Raw genomic sequence first — 23,588 nt, forward strand, 5'->3', positions numbered from 1 at the left:
TGCCAGGAGTATGCGCGAGGAAAAGGAAGGGTTTTGGCGGGCATTGACGCGGGAGTCTAAGTTAGTAAGTCGGGGACTAAGCGTAGAATAGGGCCTTTTGAGTTTTGTACTGGGATTTTCCCATAATTTGATTGATTATAATAAAAGTGTACACAACATATTTTAATTGTTAAATTTGTGTTTTATTGTGTTTTTACCCTGAAAAATAACAAGTGGCGACCGTGACAGGACCGCTGAATTTATAGTGTTGCATTTTTGTGAAGTTTTGTGTGTGAAAAATGGAAGCCGCCAAAAAGGAACGTACGGCGATGCGGACCGCATTCACCAAGGCACACAACGGTTTCCAAACGAAGATGACTGGTAATCTGTCTAAGGAGGATAAGTTGATCGCCTTTCAACTGCTGGAGTTGAAAATGGTGGAGCTGGACGCTGCACAATCTAAATACAACCAATTCCTTTTCAAATCAGACGCTTCAGACGAAACAATTGCCAAGGAGATGGAGGCGGACGAGCCATATAGGACGTTATTCGTCACTGCAAAATTAAAGATGGCGAATCTGGATTCTCCTCAGGCGGGACCGAGCCACGTGGTTTCTATGATGGCGGACAGAAAAACCATAAAGCTTCCCACTATAGAGTTGCCTAAATTCAGCGGTAAAATTAAAGAATGGCTCCCCTTCTGGAGCCAGTTTAAAAAAGTTAACGATGATAGTACAATCAGTGGAGAAGATAAATACCAGTATCTAATCCAAGCCACTGTCCCCGGCTCACGAGCCAACGATATCGTTAACAGTTTTCCTCCGACGAGGGAAAATTACCAAAAGGCTGTGGACACTTTGAAGAGTCGTTTTGGCCGTGATGATCTGCTCGTGGAGTTCTACGTCAGAGAACTTTTGGGATTAGTCCTTCAAAATGCCTTAAAAGGAAATAAGAGACCAGCATCGTTAGCTAGTTTATACGACAGGCTGGAATCCTTCATAAGGTCGTTGGACACTCTTGGCGTCACGAAAGACAAATGTACGGCCATGTTATTCCCTTTGGTCGAGTCTTCACTTCCGGAAGAAACGCTCCGGGCTTGGCAGAGAAGCGGACAGAGGGGAGCAATCGAGGCGGAGGGTCAGTCAACTGATCGTCTATCGAAGCTGCTCGAATTCCTACGTTTAGAAGTCGAAAACGAGGAGCGGATTGACTTGGCACTCACCGGGTTTGGTTTGTCATCGGAAGCAGAAGCATCGAGGAAGCCGAAGGGTAAAGTAGACTCAACGAAAGATGTACCTAGTGCAAATGTCCTTTTAGTATCTAAATCTGAGAAAAAACGTATCTGTATTTTTTGTAAAGCAGAGCATGAAAGCAGGACGTGTGAGGTCGCTCGTAAATTAAATTTAAAAGAACGGAAAGATATTGTTAAAAAAGAAAACGCATGTTTCCTTTGTTTGACGCGTGGGCATCCAGCTAAGAAATGCCATGTTCCGGTTAAATGTGACTGGTGCTCCAGACATCACGTCTTGCTTATGTGCTCGGAGTTTTGTCGCGCGGATGTTTCAGATGATAGAGAGATTAGTGTAAGTGTCAGTGTAGATGAAATGGAAAATCAGAATACGTTAACAACTCTGTCTGATTTTCCGAAGGTTTGTTTACAAACGCTGCGGGTCGAATTATTTTCGCCATTTAAAAAGAAAATTGTGAGAGCGGTAATAGACACGGCATCGCAGCGTTCTTACATTCGTACTGATGTCGCACGGGAGTTGCAATATGTTCCGACGGGAAAAATAACGGTCACGCATTCTTTGTTTGGTGGCGCGAAATCGGAAAGAAGAAATCTTGATGTATTTTTAATTCATGTGCGAAATTTAGATAACACTTATTCATGCAATTTTTCCGTTCTGGAACAAAAGATTATTTGTGACACAATTTCGGGCCCAAAAAGTGACTCGTGGGTAGAGGAACTGCGTAAGAATAATATCGTATTGTCGGATATAGATAGTAAAAGCAATAAAATAGACGTTCTGATAGGCGCGGATGTGGCCGGAAAATTGATGACCGGAAAGAAATATGTTTTGCAAAATGGTTTGACTGCTTTTGATACGTTATTGGGGTGGACTGTAATGGGAAAATTACCGGTAAATTCGAAAAGTATAGATTCTGCCACAATGATTACCACGTTGCTTGTGCGCGAGGCTAGAGTAACCGATCTGTGGGAATTAGACGTAATCGGTATTACAGATCCGATCGAAAAATTGGAAAAGGCTAAAAGAGATGACAAGGTCTGGGAATTTTTGATAAATACGACGAAATTGACTCAGGAAGGTCGGTACGAAATTAAGTTGCCATGGGTGGAAAGTCACATTCCCATTCCTAGTAATTATGATATAGCATGTAGTAGGTTAAAGAGTTGCATTTTTAAACTTAAAAAGCAAAATTTGTACGAGGCTTATGGTGAAATTTTTAAAGAATGGTTAGCGGAAAATATCATTGAAAGAGTTCCAGAAAATGAAATGGAAAGTATTAGTCATTATCTTCCGCATCGCCCGGTGGTGAAGGCTGAGGGAACGACAAAGATAAGACCTGTCTTCGACGCATCGGCTTGCGCAAAGGGGAACCCTTCCCTAAACGTTTGCTTGGAGCGGGGGCCTAATTTGATTGAGCAAGTGACATCGTCTCTGAATAGATTCCGAGAAGGGGAAATCGGGGTGGTCTCTGATATAAGAAAGGCTTTCTTGCAGATAGTTGTGAATAAGGAAGACAGAGACTACCTCCGATTTCTCTGGATGGAAGGAGATAGATTGGTAACATTTAGACATTGTCGCGTGGTGTTCGGTCTCGCTTGTAGCCCATTTCTATTAGCAGCTATCCTTGCAATTCTTGTGGAATCAGCCACAAAACAGGCAAAAAATGATTTGCATTGCGGATGGTCTGTAGAAACTGTAGAAAGATTGAGAAATGGATTTTACGTAGACAATTGCGTTGTTAGTGTAGAGTCGAGTCAGGAACGGGATAAATTTGTCAAAGAAGCCACAGCAATGTTAGCATCGGGGGGTTTCGACCTTAGAGGTTGGGAAAGTTCGGGAGATTCTGAAGGCAGTGAATGCTCACTTGTCTTGGGAGTTTTATGGAATAAAAAACATGATTCAATATCAATTAACCCGAACGCTTTGAACCTAGAAGATACACGTGTTGTCACGAAACGAAACATTCTAGCCGCGACGCACAAATTATATGATCCTTTTGGAATAACGTGTCCGGTATCGCTTTTGCCAAAATTGATTTTGCGTAAATTATGGGACAACAAAATGGGTTGGGACACCGAAATTGAGGAAGGTCAAGAAGAATTCTTACTGTGGGAAAGTAACCTGTCAATGTTGAAACAGATAAAAATTCCGCGTAAACTGGGACGCGGCGAGTTAACATTACACGTTTTTGGAGATGCAAGCGGGTCAGCTTATGCTTCGGTGGTTTTTGCGCGGACTGAGTACGAAGGTTCAGTTACCGTTAGGTTGTTAAATGCAAAATCCAGAGTGGCCCCGAAAAATGCGACTATACCACGACTAGAATTAATGGCCGCTACTATTTCGGTTAGATTAGCGAATACTGTGACTCAATCATTAACGAGACCCATTTTAAAGACGACATACTGGACAGATTCTACGACAGTATTAGCGTGGATCAAAAGAGAGTCACAATGGAATACTTTTGTTTATAACAGGGTTACCGAAATTCGAACTAATAGTAATCGGGAGGATTGGAAATTCGTACCGGGCGAATTGAATCCCGCAGATTTACCTTCGCGAGGTTGTTGTTCGTCAAGATTAGTAGAATCCGAATGGTGGGCGGGGCCTGATTGGCTTTATAAATCGGATTCCGAGTGGCCCACGGGAAACGCTGAAATTAAAGAGGACGAGATAAGAGGCGAAATAAAAAAGGGGCCTATAGTTCAGATGGCAAATATTGAAAAATCTGACTTTGAAGTCGGAAAATATTTCGCGTCTTATTCTCGTTTATGTAAATTTTTAGCATGGATGAGGAGATTCTTGGAAAATAGGCGGGCAATTATAGAAAGAAAGAAAAACGATAGAGATTTTAGGGCACCGTATTTGAGCGAGACAGAGCGTAAACAACTGCACTTGACACCAGGAGAAATAAAAATTGCTGAAAAGAATTTGCTTAAATATTTACAAGAAAGAATGTTCTCAGGTGTCAATGCAGATCAACTGTCCTCATTTAAAACGTTTTTAAATGAGGACGGTATACGGGTCTTGAAAACAAAAATTGACAATCGAGTTGATAGCTTTCAGTTCCGATGTCCCATATTGCTGGATGGAAAAGATGAAACGATTCAGTTACTGGTTCGCGAAACGCATGAAAAGTTGGGACATGCAGGAACTTTAATGATCATGAGTATCCTCAGAGAGCGCTTTTGGATAACGTCATTGCGTAAGGTGATAAGAACCATTCTATCAAAGTGTGTAGTCTGTAAAAGACACCACGCGAAAAGATTAGAATGCGAACCGCCACCTTTACCCCTTAACCGTGTACGCGACGCGGCAGTTTTTGAAGTCGTGGGAGTAGATTTTGCTGGCCCGTTGTTTGTTAGGGGGGGAGGAAAGGCGTGGATTTGTATATTTACATGCGCGGTGTACAGGGCGGTCCACTTTGAGCTGGCCACGTCGTTGTCAGTAGAAGGCTTTCTCGAGTGTTTTCGAAGATTTATAGCAAGGCGAGGACGACCTCGGGATGTTTACAGCGACAATGGTACAAATTTTGTTGGTACCAATAATGCATTCAAGTTCTTGGATTGGCAAAAAATCGTGAATCAAGGCGCGTTGTCGAAGATAGCGTGGCACTTCAGCCCTCCTTCAGCTCCGTGGTGGGGAGGGTGGTGGGAGAGACTGATCGGGATTATGAAAAGAATCTTGCGAAAGACACTTGGAAAAGCGAGTTTGTCGTTCCCAGAATTGTACACAGTACTGTGCGATGTGGAGTCTATTGTTAATTCACGACCGTTGACTTATGTGTCCGAGGATCCCGATGATCTTGTTCCTTTATCACCATCGGTCTTCCTACAAGAAGTCAGAGAAATAGGGGTTTTGGACTGCGACATGCTATACCATTCAAAATTAAATAAGAAAGCTAAATATAGACTTAATATTTTGAAAGATTTGCGCACAAGATTTCGGACCGAGTACTTGGGTCAATTGGTAATAAAAAATTCGAAAGAAGAGTCGCGTAAAATAAAACCAGGCGATGTTGTGTTAATTGGTGACGATTTGCACAGGCGGTTGGACTGGCCTCTCGCTAGAGTCGTGGAAATGTATCCTGGGCGTGATGGAAATGTCAGAGTGGCATTATTGAAAACTAAAGACGGGCTGCGTAAACGAGCATTGCAAAGAATTTTCCCATTAGAAGTTCCACAGGACGAAGTTGATGTGCAGAATTTGTGTAAAAGAATGAGTGGTAATGGTGAAAAAATTGTAACTCCAAAAAAGATTGATTCAATTTTAAAAGAAGTGGGTGTAAAAAATGATTGTAACTTGACGGATTCAAAAAAGACTGATAAATGTACAAAAAACAAATGTAACTTGACGGATTCAAAAAAGACTGATAAATGTACATCGAAAAACAAATGTAAAAAAAAGGTTTTAGATTGTGTTGTAACCAGATGTGGTCGTCGAGTTAATAAACCGCAATATTTTCAATCGTAGAGACTGATTCTCGTCGACAGGGGGGAGGATGTTGATTGTAGTATGAGGAATGCGTGTGACAGTCGAGAGAAGGATTTTAGGAGAAAATATTATATAAGTAGGGATTTTAATTGCCAGGAGTATGCGCGAGGAAAAGGAAGGGTTTTGGCGGGCATTGACGCGGGAGTCTAAGTTAGTAAGTCGGGGACTAAGCGTAGAATAGGGCCTTTTGAGTTTTGTACTGGGATTTTCCCATAATTTGATTGATTATAATAAAAGTGTACACAACATATTTTAATTGTTAAATTTGTGTTTTATTGTGTTTTTACCCTGAAAAATAACATTGATAAAAGTAAAATTGTGACTTGTAATTTGTAGTTTATTTGAGTAAAATTCCCCTGACTTAAAAAAAGTAACCGTGCCCAAATAGCACGGTATGTCACATAAATATCATTGGAATATTTTTTGGATTATTCCTGTGATATATAATGGAGATCAAAATGTCCACTTCATGGTGATATCTCAGTGATATTAGGAGTATTCTTCCAGTGATATTAAGGAAATATTTCAAGGAAATGATTTTTTAAATATTTTTATAGATTTCTATTTTTAACAGTCTTGAGCCACTCTAGTAGTACCACATTTATAAAAAAACTGTTCGTTGCATATTTGTTTCAGAACAGATAGAGAACAAATCTAAAATACAGTGATAGATCTATTATGCTACATTTTTGTAACACTGTTCTAGAACGCTGCAGTAACAACGTTTTTTAAAAGTTCTAGAACTAATTAAGCACAAACGTTCTAAAACAAATGTTACATCTTCCTTATAGAACAGAGGAAGAACACTTGTTCTATAACAAGTTACACTTTTTGTTCTAGAACTGTTACATAACGTGCACATTGGGACCCTACTCTAGTACTGTAAACATTTATTAATTCGATGCAACTATCCTATGAGCACATTATATCTATTTATGAGTCAATAATCTTTAGATTTTTAAACACTAAAATATGCAAAAGAACTGACAAAATTCACAATTTTGATTTTCTTTTAATTAAAATCAACAAAGCTTATGAATTTAATAAATGTAGTAAAATTAAAGTGTAGTATAATTATTGTTGAATCCGTTGTCTTTGGTTTATAAAGAAGTAGATTTTCAGCGAAAGGTTTGTCGAGCGTCCTACGCAGCTCCGACATTGTTCGATTTTTCTGTATTGGTGAGTGTAAGAAGCGTTCGTACATATCTTGTTTAGCATTAAAACAGTTACCCCTCTTTAATCTTTTTTCAAATCTATAGTACTCTTTCGAATTGACTATGGAAGCTCCTGTGTCAAAAAGAATAGTATCTCTCTAGTGCTCACTAGATTTTCCAAAATTAGTACAGGCGCTCCTGTCTGATTTGACTAAACTAAGAAAGTGTGAATTGTAGGTGCTCCTATGTTAAGACAATCCCCATTCTCCTTTTTAAAGTAAACCCTCCTATGTCAAATTAGTGCAGGCGCTCCTGCCTAATTTGAATAAAGATAAAAGTGGAAATTGGCTTGTCTATAGGACCTTCTGTGTCAAGACTATTCTCACACTACCACCTGAGACCATAAAGAACCTCTCTCGACAGTTTTACTTTAGAAAAATATATCTATGGGGTAATATTGTATTTTAATTCTAGTTCTGTAAATTTTGCATTAAAGAAGGTGAGACTACCAAGAAATGAGATTTTGGGAATGAATTAAAGTTAAGAGAAATTGTGAGAATTATAAAATCCAGTGGAATTATAAAAAGTGTCTCTATGAAAAATCGTCGTTAAAGTCAATTTATGTTATTACACAATTGTAGTTTGTTGACAAACGTCGTTCGACGATATTATGTTTATTTCTTTTCGTTTACTATCAATCGACGTAATTATATGTTTTATTTTCTATATTATAAAATATATATTACACAAAACAACAAAATTGAAATAAATTGGTGTAGCCAATGTCAAAGCTGTTTTTAATAGGTTTTTTCATGCTGATTACGAATCCGAGAGTAAAAAGTCTCAATCAACTATATAGTTTTTTAGAAAAACGCAGTCAAAGAGTTAAAATATCGCGTTTTTAACAAAGTTTGAGTACCTCTTGCGATAAATCAAAAGTGACTTGGAATTTGTCATTATTAGCGATTTTTTAAAATAAGTTTGAAATTTTTTATTTAAATTTTGGTAGTATTTAAAATTTTGCTATTATTCTTAACCAATTTTGCAAAAAGGTCGCTAAAGATTTTAGCAAATATTCCTGAGTCTGAAATTGAAATAGGAGATGACGAACGGAAACCACAATAGTTTGAATAATTCCCGTTTGGCAAGGTCGAGTGGCGTTTGGAACTTCCGGGGTAGAAAGGTGTTGAACAATGAACACAGAAAACCACGTCGACCGCTGGTGATGAACAATCTTCGCAGACTAGTTCCTCCAAACTTAATTTTGAGTTTCTCAAAGTTTTATGCATCGTAGTAGAAAACACGTTTACGTCTTTGATGTTAAAAACCGAAATACTGTCAATTCGCATGTCAGTCAGTTATTGCAAAATCTGAAAAAATACCGTATATCCTAAATTTTTGTTCTTTTATTTTCGCACAAGAAATTCCTAAATTATTATTTAAGCAGGGTGGAGTGACTCACCGATCTTTTGTCGCTTATAACACGGATAAAACTGGATATTTACCGTTAATATCTAGAGATTAACGGCGAATATATTCTGTCGTACAATGTAAAAACTTAGGTAACCGACATTGTCGCTTAGGCTGATTGTAGCCTGTTTATTATTACTGAAATCAGCCTAAGCGACAATGTCGGTTACCTAAGTTTTTACATTGTACGGCAGTTTTAATCTTTTAACATTGGGACAGCTATCTAGATATTCAACCTGAATAACCACATACGTTAAACTAGATATTAAAGGATAATATTTAAGATATTCATTATATTTTATCCTATTTTATTCAAAGTATTTAATTTATTGACGATATTTTATTTACAAACGCATAATTATCTATATCCAACCAATGGAAATTTACAATAAATAAATCCCATAAATTATTCTTAGACCATAATTTCATCTTCGTAATTAAAAAAATTGAACGTGTTTATCACTATTAGCACGAAAAGTCAACAGAAATCACAAGTCTCTTGCGCCTGCATTAAACATCGAGTTTAATATCTTATTCATTAACCCCTAATATTTTCATATATTAACCCTTAATGTCACAAGAAATATTAAATACTAATCCTAAATATCTATATATTAAGGGTTAACTGAATGCAGAGTATTCTAGGGGTTGAGACCGCTTCTACCATGTCCGAAAAGTACCTCAAGACCCTGCATGAACAATTTAGCTAAAGCATCGAGGTAAGGGAGCTAATTAGAAGGCGACGAGTGTTAGTAGTAGTAGAGAAATGTGGTATATCGCGCGCCATTCGCCGCTCTCTCTTCCTACTATCTATCATAACGGCTATAGCTATGTCGTTACAACCTTTAAGAAACCTTGATAAAAATTTGAAGCACTTTAACAGTCTTCTTTTTCTATTTCAGACTCTGTAAATGCCACTATCAGCATAGCAGTAGAGGGACTTTTTCTGGGAATTTCGACAAATGGTGCATAAGTCACAAAATTGGATATTTAGATAAAATTTACTGCGTACACTTTATTTGTATATAAATATATCCTGAAATTTGCTATAGTAAAAAGTTGGTGTTTTACATCTACTAAGGATTAGAGCATTTTATTGATTAAACATTCAATTTAAATAATTTTTGTGAGTAGAAAAAGAAAACCCAAACCACTTCAATGTACGTTATACTGTATTAGTTCATAAATTTTATTGGTATGATTTAAATTATAGACGTTTTAATATTTTTTATTTAAATCCTAAATAAGAATATCACTAAAATTAATTTTTTAATTTTAACTATTGAATTTATGTTAAAATAAATTATTTACAAATTTTTATTATTTTGAAATAAATGACGAATTTAGAAAGAAATCAATTAAGGAAGGTGAGAATTTATGTTTCTATTCTATTCACTGATTTCTTAAATACAATGTTCACCGTCATTTCGGGACTCATAACGTAATTGCAATTAGTCTAATTAGGCCGCCTGTTTGGCGAAGGTTGAATTGTATAACTCGGGTGTCCAGCCACCTAAAATACCACAACTTACATAAAGGCTTTCTATCTTCGAGATAGGACGGAAAGGTGTTAATTAAACACCGTACAATTTCTGATTTGTGCTCTAAATTTGTAAAAAGATAGTTTGTTATTTTGGAATTTAATTTAAAGAAAACTGAAATTAAATAATAAAAATTGATTTAATTTTCAAATAATATTTTGAATGCTTACGTACAAAGGCGTAAAAATATATTAATTTCTTTTGCTTGTAAATATATCATTAACAATTTTTATATTGTAATTAAAATTATTAAGCAATAGTAATTTTTCAGTTCTCAATTTAATTTTCCTAATGTTTTACAAGGATGATTAAAATTATATTAACTGTATATAGAATGATAAAAGTATCTTTAGTAAATCTAGTTTGTTTCTTAATTAACACTAGATTTGTATACCTTCCGTGAAATATATTATATTCATTAAAAGAGCAATACAAAAAGTAGCATGTCATTCTATGCCTTTAGATAAGTAATGGATCTGTATTCATTACTGCGAGCACACAAATCTTATCCGACGTATGGCATGACTTGAACATTTTGACGGACAATTGTCGCGATCCCCTTAAATTTAATCAAACTAATAATAATTAGCAATTCTCTATGTCAAATCATTCAGTACACATATATCACTATTTAATTAGTTATTGTCATTCATAAATTGTTTTATTTTACGTAAATCACAAAATATTTGTTTTTCAATTTTTGTACTATAAATATTGTGCTAAATGCAGATATGTATTATATTACTAAATGTTGGAAGCATATATATATATATATGTATATATAAAGAGATGGAGCACATAACAAAGGGGAATGCTTAGAGAGTGGGGAGTTGTAGTTGAAATCGGAAATGTATGGAACCACCATGCGGATACTGTAATTAAAATCTGACATAGCTAGTCCCGTGAAATAACCATTGATAATCGTATACCTACCGACACCCCTTACTATCCAGTCATTCTCCTATGAACATGTAATATTTATCGCGTAATAGAATATAACCCGGAATGCAGAGAGAGCACGTTTACTTGGTTGGTTAACTCAGGAAGCCAGGAACATAAACTCAAAACTAAATCCAACTAACCAAACTCGACCAGTTATGTTCCATGCTCCATGATTTCACTAGGTTTCCGTAAACATTACGTTTATTGATGCCCTCCCCTTTCATGTACGTTTAGATGTAATTCTTATGTCATAGATAATAATACACAACAAAGTTGTCTACTACAATCTGTAATTGGACATCAAACATTGAATCGATTACAATCAACAATTTGATGATTAAAATTTTACATTTTAAAGTTTTTGACATGAAAAAGTTACTGTAACTGATTTAACGCATATTATTATTTAACCCGTTGTAAATTTACGACCCACCGGTAAGGCATGAAAAAAGTGCCCAAATTTATCTTAGCGCAATAGACAAAATTTGTCATAAAAATTGAAAAAATTTTCTTTACTAGCTTTTTTGTAAAATTATTTTACGGAGTGACGCATTCTACTGTTATTAGTTTCAGTTATTGATTTAAAAAATATTCTATCTCAACAGTATTGTAATATACACAACCCAGTTGATAATAATCGTAAATGTTCTGAATATTGAGAAATATTGCCTTTATGTCTATCAAAAAGAATCAGTCTTTGTCAATAAGCAATTTTTTCCACAATATAAGCACGAATTCCACTCAGCAGATTAGTAAAGAAGTTTAATCTACGGTTGTTGATCTGCAATCGGAAGGACGCATTTTTATGTTTTGACATAAACCTAACGCTCGAATAGTTCGCGTGTCAAAGCCATGAAAGCTGTGAGCATTATGACATTACATTTAAGTTACCCTCGCACAATAATTTTGTTCGTATTATGGATAGTAAGCATAGTCCACTCGGTCGATAGAAACATTCAGGGATATAGGATAAGGTATTACTATACGATCATGAAATTCAAGTCATGAGGACGTTTCTACTCAGTGCGATTACTGCCATGCCAGGAGAAATCGTAACGTTTGTTCGGTTGGTTATTGTGCGTAATTCGTGATTGGCACTGACCATTTTGCGTCTTAGTGCTAATAAATTTGACTTTCAGACACTTTAGTGTGCGTATTGCTCCACACCAAAACCTCGAGAAATAAAGCGGTCTCGGACCAGCGATTTTATGAATATGCTTTCCAGCTAACCGCCTTTCAGGGTCGAATCGTCTTGGCGAAAGAGGGTTGAAAGCCACTGTACCCATTATTATAGGTGGGTAATAATTTATCGAATGCAGGAGAGAAAACAAGGGAAACCACTCCTGGCTCGTCTCGGATACCAAATCTGCACTACATTAACACTACAATCGTCAGCCTATTGACTACCAACCACCCAGACAAATTGTTACAAGCCTGCATTTGATGCTATCCAATCATCCGATGTTGAACAATTAGTTACACGTATCACTGAGGAGACAATGCTGTTGAAATTTGCATTATTCGCAGATGGTCGATTATTGTTTCAAAACATTTTCCATTTGCTTAAAACTGAACAAATAGTACATATATGGAATAAATTATTTTAAATCAGTATCTTTATTTTTCAAAAAATAAAAAACATGGATGCATTAAATATAAAAAAATCGTACTTACATGTCAAATTATATAAATCAATTTTTGTCATATCTACCCATCTCTGTTTGTTGCATCCACTTCTTGAATGTTAGAAGGAACATTTTCTGGCAAATTTTAGCCACCATTGCCTTCTCCCTCATGATAGCCTGACAAACTCGTGTTTTATCGCATTATTTATTGCTTCAGCAAAGGGGAACCCTACCTACCCTTTAGGCAACTGAGAATCACATACATATACACCACCTACTCTTCGTCGCGTCGTTCGTCGTTATTGATGGATTCCTCCCTTATGAAATATCTGGAAGCCAGTACGAATTTATTGCTAGCAGTTCGACCTGTTTTTTCTTGTATTGTTCAGAATGAACCCACAGTGTTATCCAGAAATGTCAGATAGTAAAGGCAACTGCGATGAACCATTACATTTCTTGACGATTTTATGTACATGGGAGAAAAATTGTCAAGTGTTCCCGACCAACATTTTTTTGTTCACGATTTTCGCAAAACTATAGCACAATAAAGTATACGTGAGCAAAAAAAGTAAATACAACCCAAAAAAAGTCAGTTACTGTCAACCAGCGTACCAAGACTCAAATTATTACATCCTTTCATCTACATTTATAGTTGCGATATTAAAAAAGTTATGACTGCACTGCATTTTATGAAAAATTCAAACAAGCTATTTTTAAGCCTAAAAAAAGATCATTCAATTATTCTTTTTCCTTTCTTGGTTTTAAGTAACTTTTAACTATATAAGGTAATTTATAACTAAGGGTTAGCTGTTGTTAAATTTATTAAAATTTTTATTGCATATGTTCACATAAATTGAACTAAATTTAAAGAAACAACATTGCATTATTGACTAATATAGTCTCTTGCTATAATTAATTGTAATAAGTAGTTAGTTTCTTGTAGTTAAAAAAGTTAATGTTATTACATTTATAATGACACGCTACTGGTAGGTATTTTGTACACGGTACATAGAGGAACCATTTTATAAAAACTTTACTTAATAAATTGTTCCTCCCTTTATCGTTTACACTATTTGACATAAAGAGCTCATATCATGCATTAATATGTTATTCGAAAGCTTTCGTGCTATCTCTGTGTAAATAAAGGCATATGAATATCCTTTCGTGTCATGTTTTCTTCAACAGTCCTTTATTTTTTAAAACATATTCTATTTATGGTTTTCGGAATCGCTGATTACGATTATGACATTAATTTTGAAAAATCCGAAATGTCGGTTGGTGAACGAAAAATAAAGAATTATTTAAATTTTCTTGACACTTATTACTAAAGTATTTTTGGGGTCGCTAATTTTGTATTTGAAGTCAAAATTCAAAATGATGTATCCAATATGGCTGACTAGTCGAAGTTAAAAAATCACTATTTTTTTATTCACTGGTGCATTCTGTTAAATATGTATATTCTTTTTTTTATTATTTTTAATGTTTTTCGCGAGTGTTTGTGTTTATCATGGACTTTCCGTGAGATTTCTATTTTATGAATAAAGTGGCAAAAGATTTATCCAAAGAGAAGTTGGTCCTTTTCCAGAAAATGTTGTGAAAATTTTACCATGTATTTTTAAGGTAAGGACGCCTTACCGAAACCCTAAAGTATTTCACATATCATTTCCAATGCGGTTTGCTGTATTTTTCATGAAATTTATGTTTATTTAATATTATTCATGCAATCCACACGTGCATGATTTTAGTAAGGTTTCTAAAAACGTCATTGAAACTTTTTAAAACTCTCTAGAAACTTTATGTAAACTTCTAAAAACTTATTACCAATTTAGAAAATTCATTGAATGATTAGGAACTTTGTGAAATTTTTTAGAAAATTTATCGAACACGTTGTTAGACTATGTAGAAGCTTTGAAAAACTTATATTGATTTAAAAGAAATAAAATTCAATTTACACACACTACCGGTAAAAATTATGCCAACGCTAACATCGTATGTCATTGAAAAACATACTCAAATTAAAAAAGAAATAACTCCAATAAAAATATAAGTAGAAACTTTTTCTTTACTGTGTAGAAAAGTTTATTGTGCGAATTATTAGAGCAATTTTAAATTATTATTTAAATAAATATTGAGACTAAAATTTAAGGCAGATCAATTAATCTGTCCATAATCACTTACGATGAATAGAATAAAATCATTCACAGTCTTCATCATTGAGGTGTATTGTTTTAACTGTACTTATTGTTAGCAAAAAGTATAATCTACTTTATAGTGTTGCAAATAACTCAAAGGCTCTTTTTATCTATTGACAAAAATCTTCGACAATGCGAAATGGGGTATTATGAAGAGCTTTTGATGTTTATGCGTCATAAAAGGAATGAACACTAGATGGGCAACGCTTAAGTCAAGGGTGGCGACCGGACATAGGTTTCAGGCTTTGAGGGAGGCAGAAATGGTCAGTATAGCGTCGAAAATATGCCTATCTCAGTCTTTCTTCCATTGTTGCTTTGTTAGTTCTTCATTGGCGAGTACAAAAGTGACCGATTTACTTACAATGATCAACGAAAACCACAACCTTGAGTGCCCTCTTATAAGAAACTCAACGATAAAAGAGGTCGGGGTTGTTGGAACTTATCTCAGCCGGTATATGGTGATATTGATTAAGTCTAGAAATAAACATGAAATACCATAAACTATAAAAATGTAGAATCATAAACTTAAAGAAATAATTTTTTACTTCTAAAAGTAAAACTTTTAAATCTAAATTAGCAGAAAGTAGTCAGATAATTCAAATTAGTGACAATTTCGAATGTATGAAAGTGTCTTAAAACACATTTAACCTTTTCCACTTAATTTTCATTTTTACAGGAAAATTTTGCACTAATTGAAATGACTGCAGTACATTTTTTTCTTTCTTTGTCATTCCTTTTTTTAATTTCTGAGATTTTAACATAATTGTCTAACTTGAGGCGCTGTAAAGATAACTCCCATTATTTTAGCATCTGACAATTTTGGAAACATTGCGCTGATCTCAATAAAGGCTTTTGATGAATGATTTAGAGACTTGACAAATTGCTTTATTACACCTAACTTTATGTGTAAAGGTGTCAATTTAATTTTGTTTGTATCTATAAGAGCTTCCTGAATTCAAATTTTGTCGCCTGGGAACTAGTTCTATTCTTACTGACCTATCTCGTTTAATAAATTGATATGAATCAGCTTTACTATTCATAAAACACAAAAAATATTAATGTTTAGTGTATCCTCCTTGCGTTCCGAGTAGAAAATAGCAGCTTAAAATCACCACTTATATCCCATTTGATTTTTCTATTTTCTGCAACATAAGTTCGAATTTCCATAATCTTCTTTTACATGAACTCTCGGTTGAAGAAACTTGTACAAGATCGTGTACACGATCTTGTGCATGATCGTGCACCGAACTTGCACATGTGCATTCACTAGGTCATGTACAAGAGCAGCAAGTAAATATGTTCGAGTACACGAGGAAGGACTCGTATAGTGGATTCCATTAGTTGACATGAATATGAACATGTGCAATTTCTTGTACATGTTCTTGTACAAGATAGTTGTTTCAATTCTTTTTAGATGTTCACTTGCTGCTCTTGTACATGACCTGGTGAATAAACATGGGCAAGATCGTGCACAGGATCGCGTACACGATCCTGTACAAGTTTTTCCAATCGGGCTGAGTGTGATATTGGAATCGTAGGATACATGTGTCTATTGTGTAATAAAACCGCCTTAATACTGCTTGTAAAACTATCTATGAATAATCTCCAGTCAACATATGGGGCGGTCCACGCCATTCCAACATATCATCGACTTGGATATTTTTGATTTTGCTCAAATTTTTTTTACCTTTTTTTACTCATTGAAAAAGAGCTTCCTGATTTTTTCAATTTTTTTTATAAAGCCGTTTTCGAGATATAAATTTTCAAAATTTTTGAAAAAAAAAAATTTTTTTTTGAAAACTCATAACTTTTTGATAAATGCACCAATTTTAATTTTTTTTTTTTTCAAATTGTGTGTTTTCAAATGAACTTTTCAAAACTTTCATGCAAAAAATTAAAAAAAAAATTATTAACCTTATTTTTTGTAATTTCAAGATAAAAATCTTATTTTTAAAAGTGTTTGTGTATTTTGATTTTTTTAAAAAAAACTACTTTTTATAACACAAATTTTAAGCCTAGTCCGGTCGTGGGAAAACAATTTTTAATATTTTTTTCGAATTTTTCAAAATTTTTGTATTTGTTTGACCAGCCGCTGCGTGGCGTTGCTGTTGGCTGAATTGCAGTATTTAGTTATGTTGGCGATATGTCAAAATATTACTATTTTTAAATATTAGTGTTTTTTAATTTATATACAAGTATAAATTGTCATATATTCAGAAATAAATATAAGACTTTATATTGACCATAATGTCAACACACGGTCAATTCAAAATGTGCTGTAATCCGCTTAAACTAGAAAAGCACAGAGTGACAAAATCTTTGAGGTTAGCTTTCAAAAGTTTACAAGAAAAATTCAATTTAAGTAGCACAAATTATCTGTGTACAGTTTGCAGAAAAAAATTACATATTCGTCTCAAAGATGAAGAAATAGAATCATCTGAACTAGATAATAATGACAATTTTAGTCTAACTGAGGCTGATAATATTCCTGATGTACCCACGGAACCAAATTTTTCAGGTATTAGGCATATTTTAATTTTTTCTTCAGTTTTATTCTTCAACTATCAAATCAGTTTTTGAAAATAAAATTTCTTCTGCACACATCTTTCAGAAAATGTTTCATTGTCTAGTCAAGAAACCATATCGCAGCCTAGTAGTCTCTCTCAACTAAGTATCAATACTTTACTACCTAGTATTAATGATGCCTTAAGAATTTTGAATTTATCTCCAATACCTACTCGTAAACTATGTTCTCAAATATATTTAGAAAAAAAAATCAGTAGTGTGAATAGCTATTTGTCGACTACGCTTGGTTTAAAAAAGGACTCTAATAATAAAATACAAGCGCAAGGGTTTTTTAACATGATTGACAGATTAAAAACAAAATTGCATGATAAAAATACGTTACGAAAAGAAAAAGTCCAAATTCTTACTTTGTTACCGCAGGATTGGAGCGTGTATAAAGTTTGCAATATTATGGATACAACAAGAGATATGGCAAAAGTCGCAAAATCTCTTAGAGAAAAACATGGAATATTATCAATGCCAGAATCTAAACCAGGTAAATAAAATCATATTTTTCAAGATAATTATAGCATTATTCTTAATTTTCTTCATAAAATTTAATTTTTATTCTAAGGTCGACCTCTATCTGATGAAAAGAAATTGAAAATTTTTTATTTTTACGTTGATGATGAAACAAGTGTTAACATACCAGGCATGAAAGATATAATTTCTATTAGAAACAATGAAGGCGTCCGTGAACATATTCAAAAGAGGCTTATTCTTTCAACTTTGCGTGAGCTATATGAGCTATTTAAAATTGAATATCCAGATTGTAAAGTTGGATTCAGTTTATTTGCATCACTACGTCCTAAATACTGTGTACTTGCAGGATCTGGCGGTACTCACATTGTATGTGTATGCACAATACATCAAAATGTAAAACTTATGATTTTAGGCAAGTTTAAAACATTTCATTATATTTATTTCAATTTTATTCATAATTATTTATTTCATCTAATTTATTTGTTCAATTAATTTTAGGATGTAATTTAGGATATTTGACTAACAATCTTCCAATATCCTTAAAGGATTATAATGATTGTTTGGGAATTATTATTTGCCAAAATCCTTTATCAGATTGCTACTTTTGAAAATGTCGAAATTGCCCGGGAATTGAAAGTCTTGAGAATTTAATTACCAGAGCTTTTGAGGAAAATGAAATTGATGATCTAACTTACCAACAATGGATTTCTAAACTGCGAACGAGTCTTGAAACTATTACTACATATTCGTCAGAATTTATTGAAGACTTTTATTCTAAAATTGTCGAACTTCTGCCTCATGCATTTATTGCAAAATCACAAGCTAAATACATGAAATGTCTCAAAGAGTCTTTGAAAATCAATGAATTTCTTGTAGTTTGTGATTTTGCAGAAAATTACAAATTTATTATTCAAAATGCGGCACCTGGTTTCCACTGGAATAACAATCAATCAACAATATTTCCAGTTGTGATTTATTATAGAGAAAGTAACGAATTATTACACAGAAGTCTTGTCATTATTTCTGATTGTAACACCCATGATTCAAACGCAGTTCACGTTTTTTTAAAAATTATAACATGTTATATTAAAACTTTGAATCCAGATGTTAACAAAATTTACTATTTTTCGGATGGAGCCCCGCAACAATTTAAAAACTTCAAAAATTTTGTTAATCTTTACTATCATGAAGAGGATTTTAAAATATATGCTGAATAGCACTTTTTCGCGAGTTATCATGGCAAAGGGCCTTGCGATGGTGTCGGAGGTACCGTAAAACGAGCAGCAGCACGGGCAAGTCTTCAGTTGCCATTTGATAAAAAAATTTCAACTTCACAGGAACTATATGAATGGGCTAAAAATTCGAGTAGTTTCCGAAATATTCATTTTAAATTTTTCTCAATCGAAGATTACAGAAGAGCAACCGAAGTTCTTAATCTTCGATATACAAAGGCAAAAACTATTCAGGGTACACAACAATTTCATTGTGTGTGATATGAATTTATATACTAACCGCTAGTAAATACAACATGAATACACACATGAATTTCCAAAATTCGAATATATAATCATCTTTTACTGGACTTACCTCAATTGAGCGTCGTGAAATATTTATATGTCGACTTACGTTCTATAATAATAAAAATTAATTATGGTACCCTTTGCACCACGGTACGAGATAGGGTCCCATGACCACACTAATCTAATATCTCGTCTATTCTCCCTACCTGATTTCTCCCCACTATTCGACAATTTCCTTCGACAACCCATTCTATCATTCATATCTCACATCCTTTTCTTGAAATTCATTTCTCTGTCATGTATTTTGTGATAGTCCGAGTCGAAATCATAGTTTGGTTCATTTTTAGTAAAGCAATTACATTATCTTTGGAATTTTTGTGTTTATTGACTATTGTTTGTACTAATCTTTTTGTTTCCTCAAGATAAGAAGCAGTTGATTTTATAAACTGCATTTCCTACGTCAGATTTTCTATAATTATCTTTGTCATTTATTTAATTAAACAAATTCCCCGCTGTCCATTTGGACCATTATTGGGTATATACATATCGTCTTTATAGTAATCCTTCTTATTATATTAACCCAATGGGCACGGTTATCCACTGGATGTCCGAAGGACATCCTTTTCGGAACGTTCTTGGGACATTGTTAAAAAGTCGTTCTAAAGATATCCTTAGGACATCCCAAAAAAGTCCCTAAAAAGGCATCCTGTAGATGTCAGAAAGAATGAAATAAAGACATCCAAAACAAGTTCTATGTCTGGCCTAGAGCAGTTACAAAAATATCCTTAAGAAACCTTAAAGATATTTTTGAAAATTATGGAAAAAATTTGATTCTTTTCAGTACATTTTTTATACATATTGAGGATATTACAAAGAAGTCTGTTGGACATTTTTTGGACATGTTTAGTACATTCTCAGAACATAATCCTTTTTCGGCGAATTAGCCCATAAGGATCAATATATGTATATGACCAGTAATCGCGATATACTTTTTTTGTGTATTTGGATCTTCAAGAGCACTTCGGTGTTGTGAGTCGTTTGGCGTTTAAGACTTAATACACTTTACATTACGCGCTCTGTAGCCTATGAAGTATACATAATTTCAACGTAATATTCATTTTGGTTATCAAAAATTTTGGAACATTTTAGTACATTACTTTGCCATTTTCAGCATATTTTTGATACATTCTCAGGACATATTTGGGACATTCTCAGGATATGGTTGGAACATTTTTAGGATACTCTGAGAACATTTTTTGACATTTCAGGGATATTTTTAGGACATTCTGGGGACCTTCTGAAGACGTATTTAACACATTTTGGGGACAATTTCAGGACATTCTTAAGACGTTTTTTGACATTTCGGGGATATTTTTAGGAAATTCTGGGGACTTTGTATAGTCGTAATAAAGACATTTTTGGGACAATTTTAGGACATTCTTAAGACTGTTCTGGGGAAGACATAGAATATACTTTGGGCGTCTTTAAGTCGTCTTTTTTATGTCTTTGGAACATTGACGCAATGTCCTAGGACACTTTGGAACGTTCTACAGTCATCCTAAAGATATCTTGGTGCCCAATGGGAAGTTCAAGAACGACCGACACCAAAACAAAATTTTTCGTTTTCTTTAATAAATTATTTACAGTTCACCTTCATATTTTTAATTCACATGCCTAACATACATGAGTATTCGAAAAAAATGCCACATTTTTTTGCGCGACTTTTTTCAAAAAAATTTTACTGTATATTTTTGAAATTATTTATTTTTTCCCGCTAATAGTACATAAAATACGCCACAATTTTAAATCTGAGCCAAAAATATTGATTTTTTAAAAAGTTTTGGCGATTTTTATTTTCTCTCATATCCTTCTTATTATACACTGAGAAAAATAATTTAGTAATAATAAGAAAAAAATTTAGTTAAGGATTTTTAGTTGGCGTTACTAACCTATGGTTGTCACAACAGAATAGAAAGTGGCAATCGAAGAAGAAATTTTGTTGTCTATACCAAAAAATATATTTAGAGCTTTTGTGTTTACGAACTAAATAGTTTAGTTTCTATATCCCGGGCATGCTGAAGTGCATGTCGGAGTTCTTGTTTCTTGCGCTCTTGGCCTTCATCGTTTATTATGTCACGTGTGAATATCATTTAATTATTCGAATATATAAATATTTATCGTGTTAATTTCCCTCAAGTTTTAAAAGTGTGTTGAAAAAGTTGAGTATATTTTCTTTCAGAATGGCTTTTCAAATAAGAAAAAAATTATTGCGAGAATGGGGGTTAGAATGCCTTATGACAATCTTTAAAGGTGAGTAATTTTGAATATTTTGTCAATCAGGTATAATATAGATATTTCAGAAAACTTTTAATTTTAACCCATTAACGCCCAAAATCTAAAAATTCTTTGTATATTTTTAAGCTACGTTATTATACATAAAAAGGTTATCTTTGTGTACCAGAGGCATGTTTCCTGTAGGTCTTGAGTATGTTCTTTTCGTTCGTCAAAGCCAAAATTAAATATGGCGCTTTTAATATAAAAAAAAATTAGAGGGTCAGTCCAGCGAAAATCATCTAGACCCGGTTGCTCAATGATTTTATAAACACGTGAAATTAATATATAATAAATTTGATGACAATTTGATGATCATTTGAGACTTTATGTTGCCAAATATGCCTTATTTTTTTTTTAAATAATTTTTTTAAAAAGTCATTAGATGACAAGGTTAGAAATGGTCAATTTTACAACTACACAGTAAAAGTCGTTGTAAAATGCAAAAAAAGGACAATATGAATTTTTTATGATATATATTCATTTAATATGACTAAATAAATGTAAATTGATCGAAAATTACTCACGTAAGTATTTAAATCGCGTTTTTTTCGTTTTCGCAAAGTGTTAATTCCTTCTTTTTCTTCGGTGAATATCTTCTGTGGAGAAAAATGAAATAATGAAAAACCTTTTTAATCTGGTTTATATTGAATCCAGAAATGCGTGCCAAGAGAAATTCTCGTGGAACCTCGTCTCGTTAATTATTTATTGAATTTTAAAACTGACTTATAATTAACCTGATTTTGATCAGATTTTTGTTTTGACGATTGGAATGAAGTTAATCACTTAAAGTTTCCCATTACAATTTTGAATTTTATTTAAAAATGTTTTCTTTTTTTCTTATGAAAATTAAATTTAAAAATAATAAATTTGAAAGTATTAATTTATAGTTTTAAAGAAATATATAAAAACATTTTATTTATAAACGCAACGTACTTGATTTTGTGATTTGCACATTTTTGTGGTCCTTTGATTGGGATACATGTTTCGTTTTAATAATTTCTGACGATAAAGGGATGAAGCAGTGTAATCTTCTTGTACCCGAAATTGTTTTGGCTGAATTGAAGCGCTTTGTTAATTTTCTGTCAGTTTTTGAAACCACTTTTTGTTCAACTTTCATAAAAGTAATTCCTTTTATTTTCTCTTTACAAAAATTAGACAAATCCTCTAAACACACAATCGTTTCATTTCCTCCAATTCTTTGTAGGGATGCTTTTCTGACCAAACGTTTTACAGTTCCTCCGATTCCGTCACATGGACTTTTTCCGTGTAATGTGGCAAAAAAGTGCCACTCTGCATCAATACCAAAATCATTTTTGTGGTTACATAAATTAATAAAATTTTTTAAATTCTTGTATTGAGTTCCAGCCCCATCGGAAAAGTAATAAATCTTTTCTAAGTTTGGCAACAATTTTTTGAGTTCTTGTAATAATTCAGTTTGAAACGCGTATACCGTCGATGTTGAGTGTTCTGTTGTTTCTGATAAAACACAAAAACTTTTCGATTTTATTTCTCTTGCCGTTTTGAGATACACTACAAAAGGATGCAAAGTCGCCTGACTGTTAACCCAAAAATGACTTTGGATAGAATCTTACCTTACGTACGCTAAATTTTGAGCAAAATCGCATAACACTATGCATTCCACGTTTTCAGTCAGATCCTGTTTTTTTTGTCTTAAAAATTCTGCTTGACGTTGTGATATAAAGTGATGTTCTTTTAACTGAATTAAATTTGATGTTAGAGTGTCTACGAATTCTTCTGAAGTTTGCACGACATTGATCAGGTCACATTCTTGACTCGAATTCACCCAATGCTTATATTTTACCTGCACTCCGTGACTAACATGTTCTTTGACATTTGACAATATCAATTCAAAATCAGGACACTCACTGCATTCTCCTAACATAATAATAATATTTATTTAATTTTATTTATTTACTTATTTATTTACTTATTTATTTATTTATTTATTTACTTATTTATTTAAATAACATTACCTAACACACAGGCTTCGTTTGCAGTATCATAAGCAGTATAGTTTAAAA

General features: G+C 33.5%; 1 protein-coding gene across 1 annotated transcript; it reads left to right on the top strand.

Annotated features, from left to right (window-relative positions):
• The first annotated feature begins 278 nt into the window (after window positions 1-278).
• Window positions 279-9,317, top strand: LOC127288244 (uncharacterized). Its single transcript, XM_051315600.1, has 3 exons — window positions 279-1,323; window positions 1,546-5,451; window positions 9,247-9,317. The coding sequence occupies exons 1-3, from the start codon at window positions 279-281 to the stop codon at window positions 9,315-9,317; spliced, it is 5,022 nt and encodes a 1,673-aa protein (XP_051171557.1).
• The last annotated feature ends 14,271 nt before the right edge of the window (window positions 9,318-23,588 follow it).

Source organism: Leptopilina boulardi, unplaced genomic scaffold (assembly GCF_019393585.1).
Source record: "Leptopilina boulardi isolate dan_hultmark-lab unplaced genomic scaffold, ZJU_Lbou_2.1 LbouV2_38, whole genome shotgun sequence".
NCBI lineage: Eukaryota > Metazoa > Arthropoda > Insecta > Hymenoptera > Figitidae > Leptopilina > Leptopilina boulardi.

Excerpts from the sequence above, each read along its gene's own strand:
- LOC127288244 (XM_051315600.1), top strand. The coding sequence starts at position 279 with ATGGAAGCCGCCAAAAAGGAACGTACGGCGATGCGGACCGCATTCACC. Across the intron at positions 1,324-1,545 it reads ATCTGAGAAAAAACGTATCT|ATGATAGAGAGATTAGTGTA; the intron begins GTATTTTTTGTA and ends CGGATGTTTCAG. Across the intron at positions 5,452-9,246 it reads TTTGTGTAAAAGAATGAGTG|ACTCTGTAAATGCCACTATC; the intron begins GTAATGGTGAAA and ends TTTCTATTTCAG.